The sequence below is a fragment of the Xenopus laevis genome, chromosome 7L (genome assembly GCF_017654675.1).
Source record: "Xenopus laevis strain J_2021 chromosome 7L, Xenopus_laevis_v10.1, whole genome shotgun sequence".
In the NCBI taxonomy this organism is placed as follows: Eukaryota; Metazoa; Chordata; class Amphibia; order Anura; family Pipidae; genus Xenopus; species Xenopus laevis.
In genome coordinates, this window is record NC_054383.1 from 5017846 (window position 1) to 5036156 (window position 18311).

At 43.4% G+C, this 18311-nt stretch overlaps 1 protein-coding gene across 1 annotated transcript; it reads right to left on the reverse strand.

The window, feature by feature from the left end:
• Positions 1-1041: 1041 nt before the first annotated feature.
• On the reverse strand, positions 1042-15280 carry bag3.L (BAG cochaperone 3 L homeolog). Its single transcript, NM_001086018.1, is given in 4 exon segments — positions 1042-3107; positions 4302-4658; positions 6176-6514; positions 15032-15280. Coding segments are annotated over 4 exon segments (1794 nt in total). The 5' UTR covers positions 15221-15280; the 3' UTR covers positions 1042-2198.
• Between the last annotated feature and the right edge of the window lie 3031 nt (positions 15281-18311).

Genomic DNA, 18311 nt, shown 5'->3' on the forward strand with positions numbered 1-18311 from the left:
GGGTCCTAATTCCCCTAACAACCATGCATTGATTTGAATAAGAGACTGGAATATAAACAGGAGAGGCCTGAATAGAAAGAGGAGTAATAAAAAGTAGTAGTTACGATAAAAGTAGCTTAGAATTAGCCATTCATTCTATAACATACTAAAAGGTAACTTAAAGAACAAGGAAAGCCAAACTAAAGAAGTAGGTAGAAATGTTGTACATGATGTTTTGTGCTTCTGTACCAGCCCAAGGCAACCACAGCCCTTTAGCAGTAAAGATCTGTGTCTCCAAAGATGCCCCAGTAGCTCCCCATCTTCTTTTCTGCTGATTCACTGCACATGCTCTGTGCTGCTGTCACTTACTGAGCTTAGGGAGCCACTCACAATATACAGTACACATAGAATAGAAATGTCACAATATAAGGCTGATTAGTAATTAATACAGATAATTACTACATGGCAGCACAGAAACCAGTGCAATTAGCATCAGAATTGAATAATCAGCAAACCTGTAGCATCAGCTTATATTACAGCCAGGGAAGCTCATTTTCTGCTGGATAATTAGTGACGAGCCCTAAGCTTAGCTTCTCAACAGCCAATCAGAGCCCACTGAGCATGTGAGTGTCACAGACACTTTCCAAGATGGTGACCCCCTGTGACAAGTTTGAAGTCCTGGATCATTGCTGCTATTGACAAGCTCAAACTTTAAGCTGCTGCAATAAGTTCACTGTATAAAACATGGCATTTTTATCCACATTAATTTTTAGGGTTTAGTTCTCCGGGCGTACGGAGGGGGCGGGAGGCCCGGCTGCACGTCCCGTGCCAGGGCCCGCCCCCCTCTTGTTACGTTGCTGGTTACACTTTAAAAATAACGTTCTTTCAAAAATTCTTACATTTTATTCAAAATAAAATATACCTTAAAAGTAAGGTTTACACCCCAATGGCCAGAGCAGCAGAGTGGGGGATGCCAATCTTGCTTATACTTTACTAAATATCTCATGGTAACTAAATAGCACAGAAATGCCAAATATATATATATATATATATATATATATATTTTTTTTTCTTTTATAAGAAGCTTGTGTTCAAGCACAACAGTCCCTTTAATTATACATCACAATTTAAAAATACAGCAGTCTTTTTTTTTTTTGCCCTTTAGCTCCCTAGTTCCCACATGCAATATTAGCCATGATTCAGAATTGTAGTGAAAGCTCTGTCCTAGCAGTAGTGAAAGATCTTAAAGGAGAACTAAAGCTTAACAAAAAATTAAGCTACAAATTATGTTTTGAGCTACTTTACTAGGCCCACGGTCACCATATCCCTTTGAGATCTGTTTTACCAAAGATGCCTCAGTAGCTCCCCATCTAGTTTTCTGCTGATCCCCATGCTCTGGGCTGCTATTACTTACCTGAGCTTAGGGACTGGCTCACAATATATATTATATATAGAACATAAAAGTCACAGTACAAGGCTAATTAGAAATTAGTAATTTAATGTAAAGTTGACATTACATCATTGCAGTCTGCATCTGAATTTAATAATCAGCTTCTATGATGTATGAATCTCATAAGCCTCTGGATGATTTCCCCATCACCCCTAACTTTAGTTGTTTTGTTTTTTTCAACAGCAATCAGGAGCCTAATGAGCATGTGCAGTGCCACTGACACACAAAAGATGCCAAACAAGATCCAAGATGGGGGAGCTGCTGGGGGCAACTGGATCATTACTGTTATAGGCCGTGGCACCTCTGGGCTGGTACAGTAAGAACAGTATATAAATAATACAGCATTTCTACAGTGTTTTTAGGCTTTATTTCTTCTTCAAAATGCCATTCATTAAATAACGTTTCAGATGATAAAATAATAAATCTGTTATAAAACTCTATTCTTGAAATAACATGAGTAATAAACTGCACTAACAGCGGGTGAAATCCAACAAACACAAATATGTCTCTATTATCCTGTAAATAACCGACCAGACCCCCCAAGGGGTAGTATTTTGGCAAAGAACCCCAGTGGTTTGTGACTCAGTACAAAGTCCATTCAAGCATTGAGTATTTTGTTGCTTATCCACAGCTTTGTGGTGTTCGTGCTTCTTACAGTGGAGAAGTGAAAAAGCAAGAGCTTTAGAAATGTTGAAAACGCATGCAGCTAAACTCAATTCCAACCCACGTCATGAAGTTCATGAATTTATTTCTCCCCAAAAGCAGATGGCTAGTGTCCCAACGAACTTGCAGGTTCCACTGTCCCACTACTTCTGTACACTGTGTTATCAGTATCCATGGAATTTTGTAAAACGCTGGCCGTGTCCAAAGCCTGGGTGCACTGGGAGTTTTCCGATGTTTTCTGTTCCAGCGTTTCCAGAATTTTCTGGACTTTTCTGACACCATCCTTTCTTGCCTGACGCACATCTGCTCGGCCTTCGGGATCTACAGAATCCAGAGCCAGCAGCACTTTTGTGAGATCTTCCTCCAGTATCAAATAATTCTTCTCATTTTTGCTGCCCTGAAAACCAGTAACGGCTTGTTCCAAGGCCTTTACTCGCTCCAAGATCCTCTCTACCTGAAGGACACCGGGGTGCTTGTGTTGGGGTTCTGGCACTTCTGGTACCTTCTCTGGAACTGGTTCCTGTGGAACAGGTGTAACTTCTGGAGGGGGCTTCGGAATAGTTGTGGGAACAACAGGTGTAACTTCTGGAGGGGGCATTGGAACAGGGGTGGGAACAAAAGGTCTAACTTCTGGAGGGGGCATTGGAACAGGGGTGGGAACAAAGGGTCTAACTTCTGGAGGGGGCATTGGAACAGGGGTGGGAACAAAAGGTCTAACTTCTGGAGGGGGCATTGGAACAGGGGTGGGAACAGCAGGTGTTAATTCTGGAGGGGGCATTGGAACAGGGGTGGTAAAAACAGGTGTGACTTCTGGAGGGGCCATTGGAATAGGGGTGGGAACTTTCTCCTCTTCTCTTGCTGGAGCTGCTGTCTGCTGAGGGGACTTACAGGCTCTCTCTTGTAGGAGTACTTGTATAGGGATTTGCCCTTGGAGCTGTTCCTTAGTTGGGGAAGTTGGTTTGTTCTCTGCTGGAGGCTTTGGCGGAGAGTCCCGGGGTTGAGGTATCTGATGGACCTGAATTTACATTTAGTACATAAAGTAGCAGCAAGTCAGTATTTGTCACGTGTCACAGAATATTGGACTTCATATGAAATAACTGCTAGCACTATCAACTGGTTTATTATACTATTATTGTAAATTTATTACATTTATATAAAATTATTATATATTATATTATTATAACTAGATGAATATTGCTCAGACTACTCCATTTCAACTGGTGTGATGCAGGTCTCTATCTCCTCCCCTATATTCTTGTTTTAATATACCATTAAATTAACCCTAGGCATTATCCCTAAATCCTGAGCTAATGGCCTGTTCCTATTATTAAAGGGCACCTGTTGGGTAAAAATGTTATCCCCAACCGGAACCCTTTGGTTCGGGATAACATTTTTACCCAACAGGTGCCCTTTATTAAGGATTTTTTTTTTCAATAATGCCCCCTGCCAGCGCTACGCTACCCACACCGGAAGGGAGCTCCCGGAGCGAGCAGCCATGTCCGGTCACTTGCATGCACATAATGAAAATGTGCCACAAATTGCTCGTTATGTGCGTGGTCAAATGCGCGTTATGCACATGCGAGTGACACAACATGGCTGATCGCACAGGGAGCTCCCGCTGGCGGGGGGCATTGTTTTCTTAGAAAAAACTATTGTTATCCCCAACCGGGTTAGGGATAACATTTTCACCCAACATGTGCCCTTTAATACATTCTGGCCCAGATACTGTTCTGTAGAAACAAGGAGGTGCCATCTTGCCTGTTTTTCAGTGTTTAACATGGCACAGTTGTATCTTTGCTACTAGCCAATCATTGTAATACTCATGGGTAAAGTCTAAGCAGTACTCGGCATGTGACATTGGGATGGTGCATCGTGGGCAAAAAACAGTGCAATTGGCACCAATTTTATTGCAATGTTCCTCCTGGAAAGTAAGACACGATGGGCGTAATTTAATAAAAGGCACTAAGTTTGCTCAGGAGCAGTAACCCATAACTACTAATCAGCAGGTAGCATTTACTAGTCACCTGTTTAAAAGCAATCATCTTATTGGTTGCTATGGGTTACTGCTCCTGGGCAAACTTAGTCCCTTTTATTACATTTGGGGGTATCTATTTTCTCTAACCACCACCAAACCCAGAGACAGGCTTAAAGAATTACTATAGCAATGAGGGTAGGATTTCTGTTGCTGAGAACATATTTTAGGATTTACCTGAGGCTTCTCCATGGCATGCAGCACTTTGATAGTTGCAGGCGATTGGGAAAGATTCGGGATGGGTGATCCTTCTCTACTTGATATTGGCTTGGCTGTGGCTCTGGTAGACTGGACTGGCCTCGAGTCTCTCTCATCTTGAATTTTCTGAAACACTGGATAATGCGGCTGGTAATCGCCTGTTCCTTGAGGGTAATGGGTCTTTGGCTTCTGCTGGAAACCGTGTGACGGAGGCCACGGCACATTTCCCTCGTGGATCACAGGGATGGGAATATATCCTCGTGGCAGTGAGTAGCTCCCCTGTCTGCTGGGGGACTGAGAGAGGTGACTCTGAGACTCTGCTATGGACGGAGGGGGCTGCAAGGAGAATACAGGCATTATATAAAGGCATTATAAAGCAGCATCGAAAATAGTTCAGCAACTGAAATGAGTCCACATAATGAACATTAAGCATTGATTGTCCGCATGATAAATACATTAAAGGAAAACTTTGCCCCCAAAATGAATACTTAAGCAACAGATAGTTGCATATTAAAGAATCTTACCAAACTGGAATATATATTTAAGTAAATCTTGCCCTTTTACATCTCTTGCCTTGAACCACCATTTTGTAATGGTCTGTGTGCTGCCTCAGAGATCACCTGACCAGAAATACTGCAGCTCTAACTGTAACAGGAAGAGATCACCTGACCAGAAAACTGCAGCTCTAACTGTAACAGGAAGAGATCACCTGACCAGAAATACTGCAGCTCTAACTGTAACAGGAAGAGATCACCTGACCAGAAATACTGCAGCTCTAACTGTAACAGGAAGAGATCACCTGACCAGAAATACTGCAGCTCTAACTGTAACAGGAAGAGATCACCTGACCAGAAATACTGCAGCTCTAACTGTAACAGGAAGAGATCACCTGACCAGAAATACTGCAGCTCTAACTGTAACAGGAAGAGATCACCAGACCAGAAATACTGCAGCTCCAACTATAACAGGAAGAAGTGTGGAAGCAAAAGACAGAACTCTGTCTGTTAATTGGCTCATGTGACCTAACATGTTTGGTTTGTTTGTGTGCACCGTGAATCATAAGATCCCAGGGGGCGGCCCTTATTTTTTAAAATGGCAATTTTCTATTTATGATTACCCAATGGCACATACTACTAGAAAAAGTATATTATTATGAAAATGGTTTATTTAGATGAAGCAGGGTTTTACATATGAGCTGTTTAATGCAATATCTTTTTATAGAGACCTATATTGTTCGGGGGGTACAGTTTTCCTTTAAGCCTTTCATGGGAGCTGTAACAGCACTGCATAGGCCTTCCCTTGCTAACTCCCCTGCCGACCATGCTGCTACTAAAGACTAATGTTATTTCTCTAGAAGTCCAAGGTCTGAGCTTCTGGCTATTTCTTCTTTATTCATGCAGCAAAAATACTTACTAAGCCTTTGTTTCCAGTCAGAGGGAATACAGAGTATATAGTGCAGTTCTCTGGGGAGTAGGAATGGCTGCCAAGCAATAAATCAATGGAGCAGGAATCTGTTCTGGGGTCATGGGTTAAGAAACTGCTTACGGTTTAAAAAGGTGTTTTACTCCTTAAAGGGGTTGTAAACACTTTTTTCAGTTTAATTGTTTTCAGATTTTTCACCAGACTTTTTTCAACTACTTTCCATTTTTTATTTTTTTTTATCAACCTAACTTTTTCCTGCTGCAAGCAACACACTCCTGCTGTGAGCCCCAGACTTGTTTTTTTTTTTTTTTGCAGGACCAGAACTGGGCATACACTGCAAGTGTACAAAAAATGCAAAGCAAACTTTTCTGCTACTAAACTGGGCAGAATAAAACAGACATACGACACAGTAATGAGGCAGTGGCCATTACCGAAGGTCCTTGTGGGGATCCGCTCTGTGAAGGTGACCCCATTCCTTGTCTGTCGGCTTGTGCTTCAGTCGAGCTCCATGCGGGGGACTGAGGCCGATTAAAGTTCCTCAGGGGGGACTGGGGGCGGTTTTGGGTAGAAATAGGATCACATCGCACTCGTTGCATTCCCGGCTGATGGAGAGAATAAAAGGGGTGCTGTTGTCTGTTTTCCACACCATCGTGCATGACGGGGATAGGGATATAACCAGGCCGCAGCTGAGGGTAATACACGTTTCCTTCTCTCAAAGACAGGGGCTTTTGACTCTCTTGCGAGGGGCCATTGGCCAAAGTTTGGCTGACCTGCGCACAAAGGAATACATTGTTACACCATTCGTTTACTGCCTCAATTACTCTCCAACACAAAAAGGACAGAGTACAACGTGCTTATACAATGTGTATGAACCCTTATTATTTCTAGGTTAGTTCTCCTTTAACTTTATGCATATAAATATAAGATGATATATGATATAAGATGATATAAGTTATATCATGCCATTATAGAAAGGGGATATTTACATTATGTCAGATCCCCTGTTCCGAATGACACCCAGTATAAGCACAATACATTCTTTCCTTCCTTCATGGAGAGCCCACACAAGTACAGATAATCGCAGCAGGCCATAAAGAGAAGCTGACAGGTCCGTTAATTCTATCCATGCCCATGACTAATGCTATTGGGTTCTCTCAAGAATTTATGACTCAGATGCTTAAGTCACTGGTCAGTTCTGCTTGAACACATTCCAGTCCATCCCCCATCGCATCTTTTTATCTACAATCTGCCTGGCCTGGTTTAAACATGCAACTTTGTAGCTGCAACTGAAGTATCTGCTATTTGCACACACACAAAAAATGCCATGGCATCAATATTGGTTTATTCTTTTCCTTTATATGGTTCTGACTCTCGAAACAATCTATCAAAATCAGTTCTCTGTCTAGTCTGTTGATCAGCTGGCTTCTCCTTAATTTGCATAGGGTTGCTTTCAGGTGGTCCGAGCTTTAGGGTCTGGCCACACAAGCAGATTCGGGGAGATTAGTCGACCCCACCGACAAATCTGCCCTCCACCGGCTAAAATGAAAACCGCCTGCGGCAATGTAAACGCAGTACTTCGTTTTCCGAAGTCGCCCGAAGTTTCCTTGTGAGGCAACTTTGTGCGACTTCAGAAAACAAAGTGCCTAATCTCCCCGAATTTGCTTGTGTGGCAGAAACACATTGGCAGATTCGGGGAGATTAGTCGCCCGGCAACAAATCTCCTCTTCTTCGGGACGACTAATCTCCCCGAACTGCCTTCCCCTATCTTCCTGCCAGCTAGAATGAAAAATCAAAGCACTGCGAGTGCCATCCCGCTGGCGATTTTTCATTATAGCCGGCGGGGAGGCAGTTTGGGGAGATCAGTCACCCGGCGACAAATCTCTTCTTCGGGGCGACTAATCCCCCCGAACCGCCTTTCCCTATCTTCCACCAGCTAGAATGAAAATCGCCGGTGGGAAGGCACTCAGAACGCTTCGTTTTCCAAAGTTAGTGAAAACTTCCTACGATTTGGGTTTTTCGCTCGAGTTTTTTCCGACCCTGACTTTTTCGAGTTATTTTGTTGATAAATAAGATAAAATCCTGGATGGGAATTTGGTCGAGCTTGAAGACAGGTGGCACAGAGTTGTTGAAAGTCAGTGTAATTAATTTGACTTTTAGGGGTCTTACACACAGGCGGTTTTTCCTGCGCTGCTCTTTCTTTCATTAAGACGCAAGGGAGCGCAGGAGTAGACGCAGTAAATTATTCGGAAGGGGGCTGTACTCAAACAGATGCATGTATGCGCCGAACGCAGGTGAAATGCAACATGCTGCATCTCAACCTGCGTTTGGCGCTTACATGCGTCTGTGTGAGTACAGCCCCCTTCAGAATAATTGACTGCGTCTACTCCTGCGCTCCCCTGCGGCTGAACGGAAGAAAGAGCAACGCAGGCATCAACGGCAGTGTTTATAAGAGCCCTTAGGGTAGAGCTCCACAAGCGGTTTTTGTAGGATCGACGCCCTTCGACAAAACGTTCGCGACAAGCCGGATGGAGACGCACATGTGGAGATATAATTGGACTGAATGAAAAGTCGGAGGTAACAACTACACTACATCCGACGCAGAAAGCAGCGTCTTCATCCGACTTTTCATTCAGTCCAACTATATCTTCACGGATGCGACTCATCTGACTTATCGCAAGCGTTTTGTCGACGGGCATCAATCCTACAAAAACTGACGTGACGCAGATGCAACAGAAATAAGGTAAGAGATGGAAGTGACGGATGAAGACGCAGCGTTCATCCGACGGGATGAATCGTGCAGCATCTGCATCCGACAGTCATGTTGCGTCTGATGAACGCTGCGACACCATCCGACGTTCCTGTTGCGTACTTTATTTCTGTTGCATCCGACGTGACGACTGTGTTTTTGCGCAGCGCGTCGGATCGCGCCAAAATCACCTGTGGAGTTCCTCCCTTATGCTGAAAGGTAGGAGAAGCCAAGTGTAGGACAGTGGCATGGCCAAGCCGTGGCAATTACATTTAGGGGCATATTTATTAATATTGGAGGCAAATGGCACTGGTGATGTTGCCCAGAGAAACCTATCAGCAATTCGATTTGAACAAAAATTGGTTGCTATGGGTAACATCACCGGTGACCTTTGCCTCCAATGTTAATAAATACAACCCTTGTATGGACTGACTTGGTGGCAGTTTTGGTGGGGGCCAATCAGTTTAACTCTGATACTTTCAGGTTATTGGGGGCATCTTGTGAGTCATCAGTGTGACTCCTGATTTATTTTGTCTTTCTGTGCCCAGACACTACTACTACTGAAAGGGCCCCCCACACCCATACACATGAGCTCTCCCACCTGCCCAGCACTGCAACATCATTAAAGGGACACACACACAGATATACACTATCACACACACACTCACAAACCCTAAAGTATCTCTCCCTATGTGCCTCCCCCTGAATCCCCTTGTCTCCTCCTTGACCCCTGCCATGGTGGTCGGCTGAAAGGAAATGGGTGTCAGTGTGTGTGTGGGGGGCGGCACTAAATTTGGCTGCAGCACATTGTAACACCGGAGAGAATTCCGAATATTCTGCCGAAGTGCTGATATTCTTAGCCTGGGTCAGCCAGACTCATTCAATAAACATTATATAGTGAATACAGTACCCCCCATTGTAAAATATATAGTGAATAAAATACCCCCTCTTGTAAAATATAAGGATATTATAAGTTACAGAGGAGTTTCATGACCATATTAAAGCACAAGGAACTTGGAACTCAGAGGTTACTTCTAATATCCTCATATTTTGCAACTGGGGTTACTTTATTTATTATAATACACAAGTTTCAGTGAGTCATGTGACAAAAGAATTACATCAGAACTCACCGTTTATAACTGATGACATCACTAAGTACTGTTTATAAGGATATAATTGACAAGACATTCATGGCTTTTGTGTATTATAAGGATATAAGTCACTGAGGAGTGTGTGTGTATTGTACTAAATCTGTGCTGTTCTGAGAGTATTTAGGCTACATGAGAATGAATCTAAATATTTACTTATCTGTGAAGCCATGTTTCATCTGTAGGCGGGATTTACCCCAATGCATAAACATACTATAGAAAGTAACAGCATTCAAGATAGGGATGCACCAAATCCACTATTTTGGATTCTGCCGAAACCCCGAATCCTTTGCGAAAAATTCGGCCGAATACCGAACCAAATCCGAATTTGCATATGCAAATTCGGGGTGGTAAGGGGGAAACACTTTTTACTTCCTTGTTTTGTGACAAAAAGTCACATGATTTCCCTCCCCTGATTTGCATATGCAAATTAGGCTTTAGGTTCGGTTCGGCCGGGCAGAAGGATTCTGCTGAATCCTGCTGAAAAATGCTGAATCCTGGATTCGGTGCATCCCTAATTCAAGACAAACATACCTTGTATAAAGTACTTGCTATAGGCCCCACCCCTTACCAATCATTCATGGCGTGGCAGAACATCCTATACATATATAGCTCAATCATTAAAGGCAAAACAAACCCAAAATCTCATAAAATATCTAGCAGTGGCCCCAAAGGGAACCAACCATATAATAAGCTGGATCCTGGGATGATTCCGGCTGAGCTCCCCCAGCACAGATATAAATCACAGAGCTCTGCACGTGTCCCGGGAACAGACTGCGGCCATAACCCACTTTAAAATAAACATTACGAGAGCTCTGGATGCCTTTGGGATTGGCTCAGGGTGCAGCTCAGAGTGGAAGGAACTAGAAACCAGCCGCAGCCTATCACAGCATGCCACATGGGGGGACACTGACTGTGCCCTAATTTTATACTCCACTCAAAAGTTAAAAAGTCTGAATACTGTCAATAAGCCCCCCCCCCGCAATATGTGTTTGTTTTAACCCTGTGTCAGCCATGGGTCTCAAACACAAGATTGCACAGCGGGCACAGTGAACCAGCAGGTGAGAAATTGTCATTTAGGGGTGTCTAACAAACTGGCACCCCCCAGTGATTTTAAGCTATAAATCATAATGATCCCCATCCATGAGCCAATAGGCTGCCAACTTGATCTGGAGTAGCCAATCAGCAACCTTTGTATGATCAGTTTAATAGTTCTTAAAGGAGTGGTTCATCTTTAAGTTAACTTTTAGTATGTTAAAATGGCTAATTCTAAGCAACTTTTCACTTGGCCTTCATTTTTTCTTTTTTACAATTTTTTAAATTATTTGCCTTCTCCTTCTGACTCTTTCCAGCTTTCAAATGGGGTCGCTGACCCCATCTAAAAAACAAATGCTCAGTAAGGCTAAAAAATGTATTGTTACTTTTTATTACTCATCTTTCTATTCAGGCCTCTCCTATTCATATTCCAGTCTCTTATTCAAATCAATGCATGATTGCTAGGGGAATTTGGACCCTGGCAACCAGAGATCTGCTGAATAAGAAGCAAAATCCTCAAAAACCTTAAATAATAAAAAATGAAAGCCGAACGCAAATAGTCAGAATATCACTCTCTACATCATACTAACAGTTAAAGGGCTTGTTCACCTTTGAGTTAACTGTTAGTATGATGTAGAGAGTGATATTCTGAGACTCTTTTCAATTGGTTTTCATTTTTTATTATTTAAGGTTATTATTTGAGTTATTTAGCTTTGTATTCAGCAGCTATTTGATTTGCATTATAAACAATCTGGTAGCTAGGGTCCAAATTCCCCTAGCAACCATGCATTGATTTGTATAGGAGAGGACCTTACTAGAAAGATGAGCAATAAAAAGCAGTAATAATAAGTGTGTAGCCTTACAGAGCATTTGTTTTTAGATGGGGTCAGCGACTCCCATTTGAAAGCAGGAAAGAGTCAGAAGAAAAAGGCAAATAATTATAAAACAATAAATAATGAAAACCAATGTAAAAGCTGATTAGAATTGGCCATTCTATTACTTACTAAAAGTTTACTTAAAGGTGAACCACCCCTTTAATTTAAAAGTGAACAACAGCCAGAAACTAGGAAATCATACAGGACATTCTTTCCCATATTTGTCGGATTTCAATCCTTTTTTTCAGCCAGCTGTGGGCAGCACAATAAAAGCAAATCTATGATTGGTTGCTGTGGGTTCCAGCCCAGGTATTTGCCTGTTATTGATAATAAAACCCCATGTCCCCAATTAATCATGGCAAAAATGCAAATAAAGTGCATCATTATTATTGTCCTACAGATCTGTGTTCCTAACTGCTGAGTCATTTTGGATTCATATTGTTTGGCTCATCCCTGCATTTTGGTGAAACTCTGCTTGATCTGTGGGTGTCTGTATAGTTCAGAACTTTCTATTGGAGGCTGAGTTGTCAATCAGTCTTCTTTCATAAGATGTGCCTACTGCCTGCTACAGACACCAAAGGGTCAATCCCCTGCCATAGACGTTCTGCAGCAGCTGTGTGTGTGCAGCAGGTTTTCCAATTCTGCAAGTAATAGCTCTAGAAATTCCTGGTTTCTGGACAAATGCAACCCCCACCCCTATAGTCATGTTTAGTTTATTATCCCACTGTTACTATAGGCACCATCTCTCCCTACTATACCTGTTATCCCACAGTCACACTCCCTTCCCAGAGACTATTATCCACTGTTACTATAGGCACCATCTCTCCCTACTATACCTGCTATCCCACAGTCACACTCCCTTCCCAGAGACTATTATCCCACTGTTACTATAGGCACCATCTCTCCCTACTATACCTGCTATCCCACAGTCACACTCCCTTCCCAGAGACTATTTTCCCACTGTTACTATAGACAAGATCTCTCCCTACTATACCTGCTATCCCACAGTCACACTCCCTTCCCAGAGACTATTATCCACTGTTACTATAGACACCATCTCTCCCTACTATACCTGCTATCCCACAGTCACACTCCCTTCCCAGAGACTATTATCCACTGTTACTATAGACACCATCTCTCCCTACTATACCTGCTATCCCACAGTCACACTCCCTTCCCAGAGACTATTATCCACTGTTACTATAGGCACCATCTCTCCCTACTATACCTGCTATCCCACAGTCACACTCCCTTCCCAGAGACTATTATCCACTGTTACTATAGGCACCATCTCTCCCTACTATACCTGCTATCCCACAGTCACACTCCCTTCCCAAAGACTATTATCCACTGTTACTATAGGCACCATCTCTCCCTACTATACCTGCTATCCCACAGTCACACTCCCTTCCCAGAGACTATTATCCACTGTTACTATAGACACATCTCTCCCTACTATACCTGCTATCCCACAGTCACACTCCCTTCCCAGAGACTATTATCCACTGTTACTATAGACACCATCTCTCCCTACTATACCTGCTATCCCACAGTCACACTCCCTTCCCAGAGACTATTATCCACTGTTACTATAGACACCATCTCTCCCTACTATACCTGCTATCCCACAGTCACACTCCCTTCCCAAAGACTATTATCCACTGTTACTATAGGCACAATCTCTCCCTACTATACCTGCTATCCCACAGTCACACTCCCTTCCCAAAGACTATTATCCACTGTTACTATAGGCACCATCTCTCCCTACTATACCTGCTATCCCACAGTCACACTCCCTTCCCAGAGACTATTATCCACTGTTACTATAGACACATCTCTCCCTACTATACCTGCTATCCCACAGTCACACTCCCTTCCCAGAGACTATTATCCACTGTTACTATAGACACATCTCTCCCTACTATACCTGCTATCCCACAGTCACACTCCCTTCCCAGAGACTATTTTCCCACTGTTACTATAGACAAGATCTCTCCCTACTATACCTGCTATCCCACAGTCACACTCCCTTCCCAGAGACTATTATCCACTGTTACTATAGACACCATCTCTCCCTACTATACCTGCTATCCCACAGTCACACTCCCTTCCCAGAGACTATTATCCACTGTTACTATAGACACCATCTCTCCCTACTATACCTGCTATCCCACAGTCACACTCCCTTCCCAGAGACTATTATCCACTGTTACTATAGGCACCATCTCTCCCTACTATACCTGCTATCCCACAGTCACACTCCCTTCCCAGAGACTATTATCCCTCTGTTACTATAGGCACCATCTCTCCCTACTATACCTGCTATCCCACAGTCACACTCCCTTCCCAGAGACTATTACCCACTGTTACTATAGGCACCATCTCTCCCTACTATACCTGCTATCCCACAGTCACACTCCCTTCCCAGAGACTATTATCCACTGTTACTATAGGCACCATCTCTCCCTACTATACCTGCTATCCCATAGTCACACTCCCTTCCCAGAGACTATTATCCACTGTTACTATAGGCACCATCTCTCCCTACTATACCTGCTATCCCACAGTCACACTCCCTTCCCAGAGACTATTATCCACTGTTACTATAGGCACCATCTCTCCCTACTATACCTGCTATCCCACAGTCACACTCCCTTCCCAGAGACTATTACCCACTGTTACTATAGGCACCATCTCTCCCTACTATACCTGCTATCCCACAGTCACACTCCCTTCCCAGAGACTATTACCCACTGTTACTATAGGCACCATCTCTCCCTACTATACCTGCTATCCCACAGTCGCACTCCCTTCCAAGAGACTATTATCCACTGTTACTATAGGCACCATCTCTCCCTACTATACCTGCTATCCCACAGTCACACTCCCTTCCCAGAGACTATTATCCACTGTTACTATAGGCACCATCTCTCCCTACTATACCTGCTATCCCACAGTCACACTCCCTTCCCAGAGACTATTATCCACTGTTACTATAGGCACCATCTCTCCCTACTATACCTGCTATCCCACAGTCACACTCCCTTCCCAGAGACTATTATCCCACTGTTACTATAGACACATCTCTCCCTACTATACCTGCTATCCCACAGTCACACTCCCTTCCCAGAGACTATTATCCACTGTTACTATAGACACCATCTCTCCCTACTATACCTGCTATCCCACAGTCACACTCCCTTCCCAGAGACTATTATCCCACTGTTACTATAGACACCATCTCTCCCTACTATACCTGCTATCCCACAGTCCATGTTACATGATATCAGTGCAGTATGAATGGAAGTGCAGTGGGTGGGGAAGTACAAGTCAGTGCATATAACACAGATGGAGTGTGAGTATGAGTGTGAGTAAGGGAAGTGGTGGAGGAGCTGGAAGTTGTAGTTCAGTAGTTGTTAGACATATAATTGTATAGAATATAAAGTGAGGGTCCCAAGTCGCTAATAAAACGCGTGCTCTTACCTTGCCTGTGTCCTGCAGTCTGGGGTCAGTCCAAGTAGTGCTCCGGTTATTATGATCCACAAAGAAAGACCAGCCGGTGTGCGGGTCCAACTTCATCTCCCAGCCGGGTGGGAGGGGCTGGTTGTCATTGGACATGAGTGAGCCTTGAGTAGTGTTCGTGCTGCTCCGGGACACGGGGCTATAGGCCATACTCACGACTCTCTCCGCTACTTATTGGACTTAGTGACGCCAGGGAATGGGCTGGAAGTGTCTGGAAAGGACTGCGGGTTCTCTTAGACTGACAGGGGATACTCGGCGCATTGGGAGGGAGGGGCGGGGCTAGACTCTATTAGGGCGGGGCTAGAGGAGAGTGAAATGAGTCGCCCTATCAATGAGCGAAAGCGGGGTGTGGCAAGGGGAAAGGTGGGCGGAGCAGCCGGCGAGCAAGAAGCCGTACAAAATAGAGAAGGGCGGGGCATGACTCGGGAAAGGCGGGTTGCTAGAGTCCAAAAAGATATGTGGGAGGAGCGGCTGCCAAAAGAAAGGAGTTTGGTCGCTCTAAAGAAGGAGAGCCCGGGAAGGGGGTGGAGCCATGTGCTAGATGGGAGGAGTTTGGTGACTGGAAGGAACTGCTGCTGCGGCTGCTGCTGGAAAGTTCTCGGGAGAGTTGGGAAGTGCTTGACCGTCCCCTGACTCATGTGATATTAGTAGATACTGACAGGGACGTGTGTGAGTTACTGACACTGCCAGGAACAACTGCCAGACGGACACACAGCAGCTGCTCAACTGTCACTTGTGCTCTCCTACAACTGAGCTGTGGGATCCCTCAATGTCACAGCACATAAAGGGGACACACATACTGACACACTGGAACTTTGTACTGCCCCGCCCCCTTCCTACAACTCCCTGCACCCCCTGCTTTATAACAGCAGCCACAGGGAGTCCCGCATCACTCAGACTGTAAGGGGCACATTTATCAAAGCTCCAGGTGAATTTTCCACAAAAAAAAAATCGAAATTCGAGCTATTTTTTGTGCACTTTGTCAACTAGGGAATAGTCCGAATTCGAATATTGAAATTTATCATGTACCGTCTCTTTAAAAATTCGACTTCGACCATTCGCCATCTAAAACCTGCCGAATTGCTGTTTTAGCCTAAGGGTGGACTTTGAAAAATCTACGTTTTATTTGGGAAAAACTCCTAAACAAATTCGATCGAATGCGCTATTCCTTCGATTCGTACGATCCGAATTCGGCCAAATACAGACCTATTCGACCAAAACAAAACTTTGACTTCATTTCGGTCTTTTTGAATTCGAATTTCGAAGTTGTTTTCAATTTGAAATTCGACCTTTGATAAATATGCCCCTTAACTCCTTGTACTAGATCAGATCCAGTCCCAATTTAATAACCGGAAATTCGTCTTGTTCACCTTTAAATGAACTGTTAGTAGGATGTAGAGAGGGATATTCTGAGACAATTTGCAATTGGTTTTCATTTTTTATTATTCGTGGTCTAAGCAACTTTTCTTGATTATTTATTTATTTATTTTGTATAGGTTTTTAATTATTTGCCTTGTGACTCTTTCCAGCTTTCAAATGGGGGTCACTGACCCCATCTAAAAAACAAATGCTCTGTAAGGCTACACATTTATTGTTATTTTTTATTACTCATCTTTCTATTCAGGCCTCTCCTGTTCATCCCTATTTATTCAGTCCCTCTCCTATTCATGATGCCAATGACTAAGATACAAAACGCGTCAGGATTTCTGATGTTTTTAACTTGCTGAAATAACCGTATTCGAAGTCGAAGTTTTACTCATCGAATTTGGGTATCCTGCGGTCGAAGTAAAATCGTTTGATCGAACGATTAAATCCTTCGAAGGATTTCAGCGATCGATTGAATGATTTTACTTTGAAAAATGCTCTAGAAGGTCCCCACAGGCTAACATAGCACTTCGGCAGGTTTAATTGTAAAAAGTAAAGTATTGAAATTGAAGGTTTTTTTTAAAGAGACAGTACTTCGATTATCGAACGGTCGAATATTTGAACGATTTTACTTCGAATCGAAGTTGAAGTCGTACTATCCTATTCGATGGTCGAAGTACCCAAAAAATTACTTCGAATTTCAAATTTATTCGAAAATTCCCTCGAATTCACTTCGACCCTTGATAAATCTGCCCCGTACTGTTAATATGAATGAATTGTGTTACAACAGCGCCACCTGCTGGTCAGTTTCCCACCAGTCTGACCAGCAAGTAGTCAAGGAAGTTGTCAGGAGAAAGAAAGAGGCTGATGTTCTTCTGCTTAGGAAAGATGTGAGAAAGGTTTCAGTGGTGATCAATACTAAGCCAGTGGCCATAATGATACAATATCAAGTAAGTCAAGTAGAGTCCTGCACGGCTCCATTGGAACCCGTACCTGCAACCCAGACCCGCATTATTACCCGCTTGGGCCTGCTACCTGACCTTCAAGTACCTTATCTGCAACCCGGACCCATGACCAGCTGACCATCAAGAATCAGGAAGTGCTGTGATTGTAGACAGGAAGTGACATCATCGAAAATAGTCGTGATCAGAAAAAACGAGTAAAAATCGCTATTGAGAAAACCCGCAGGCCGCAGAACCGCGTCTATACCCACACCTGGAACTTCCACCCGCAACGCCTAGGGGCCGATTCATCAAGAGTCGAATATCGAGGGTTAATGAACCCTCGATATTCGACTGGGAACTAAAATCGTTCGACTTCGAATATCGAAGTCGAACGATTTTGCGCAAATCGATCGAACGATTAAATCCTTCGAATCGAACGATTCGAAGGATTTTAATCCAACGATCGAAGGAAAATCCTTTGATCAAAAAATCACAGGCAAGCCTATGGGGACCTTCCCCATAGGCTAACATTGTAGGTTTTATCTACCGAAGTAGGTGGTCGAAGTATTTTTTAAAGAGACAGTACTTCGATTATCGAATGGTCGAATAGTCGAACGATTTTTACTTCGAATCGTTCGAATTCGATCGAATTTAACCAATTCGATGGTCGAAGTACCCAAAAAATACTTCGAAATTCGAATTTTTTTACATTCGAATTCTTCACTCGAATTTTGTAAATATGCCCCCTAGGGTACTGCAGGTTTTTGCAGGTAACTGACCCGCTGCAGGACTCTAGAGTCAAGTACAAATAAGAGTTAAAATATTATTTTGTACATACTGCAGCACATTTTTGACCTGAACTTTTAAGCCTAACAGAGAATTTGTTTTTTTTTTAGATGGGGTCAGTGACCCCCCATTCGAAAGAGTCAGAA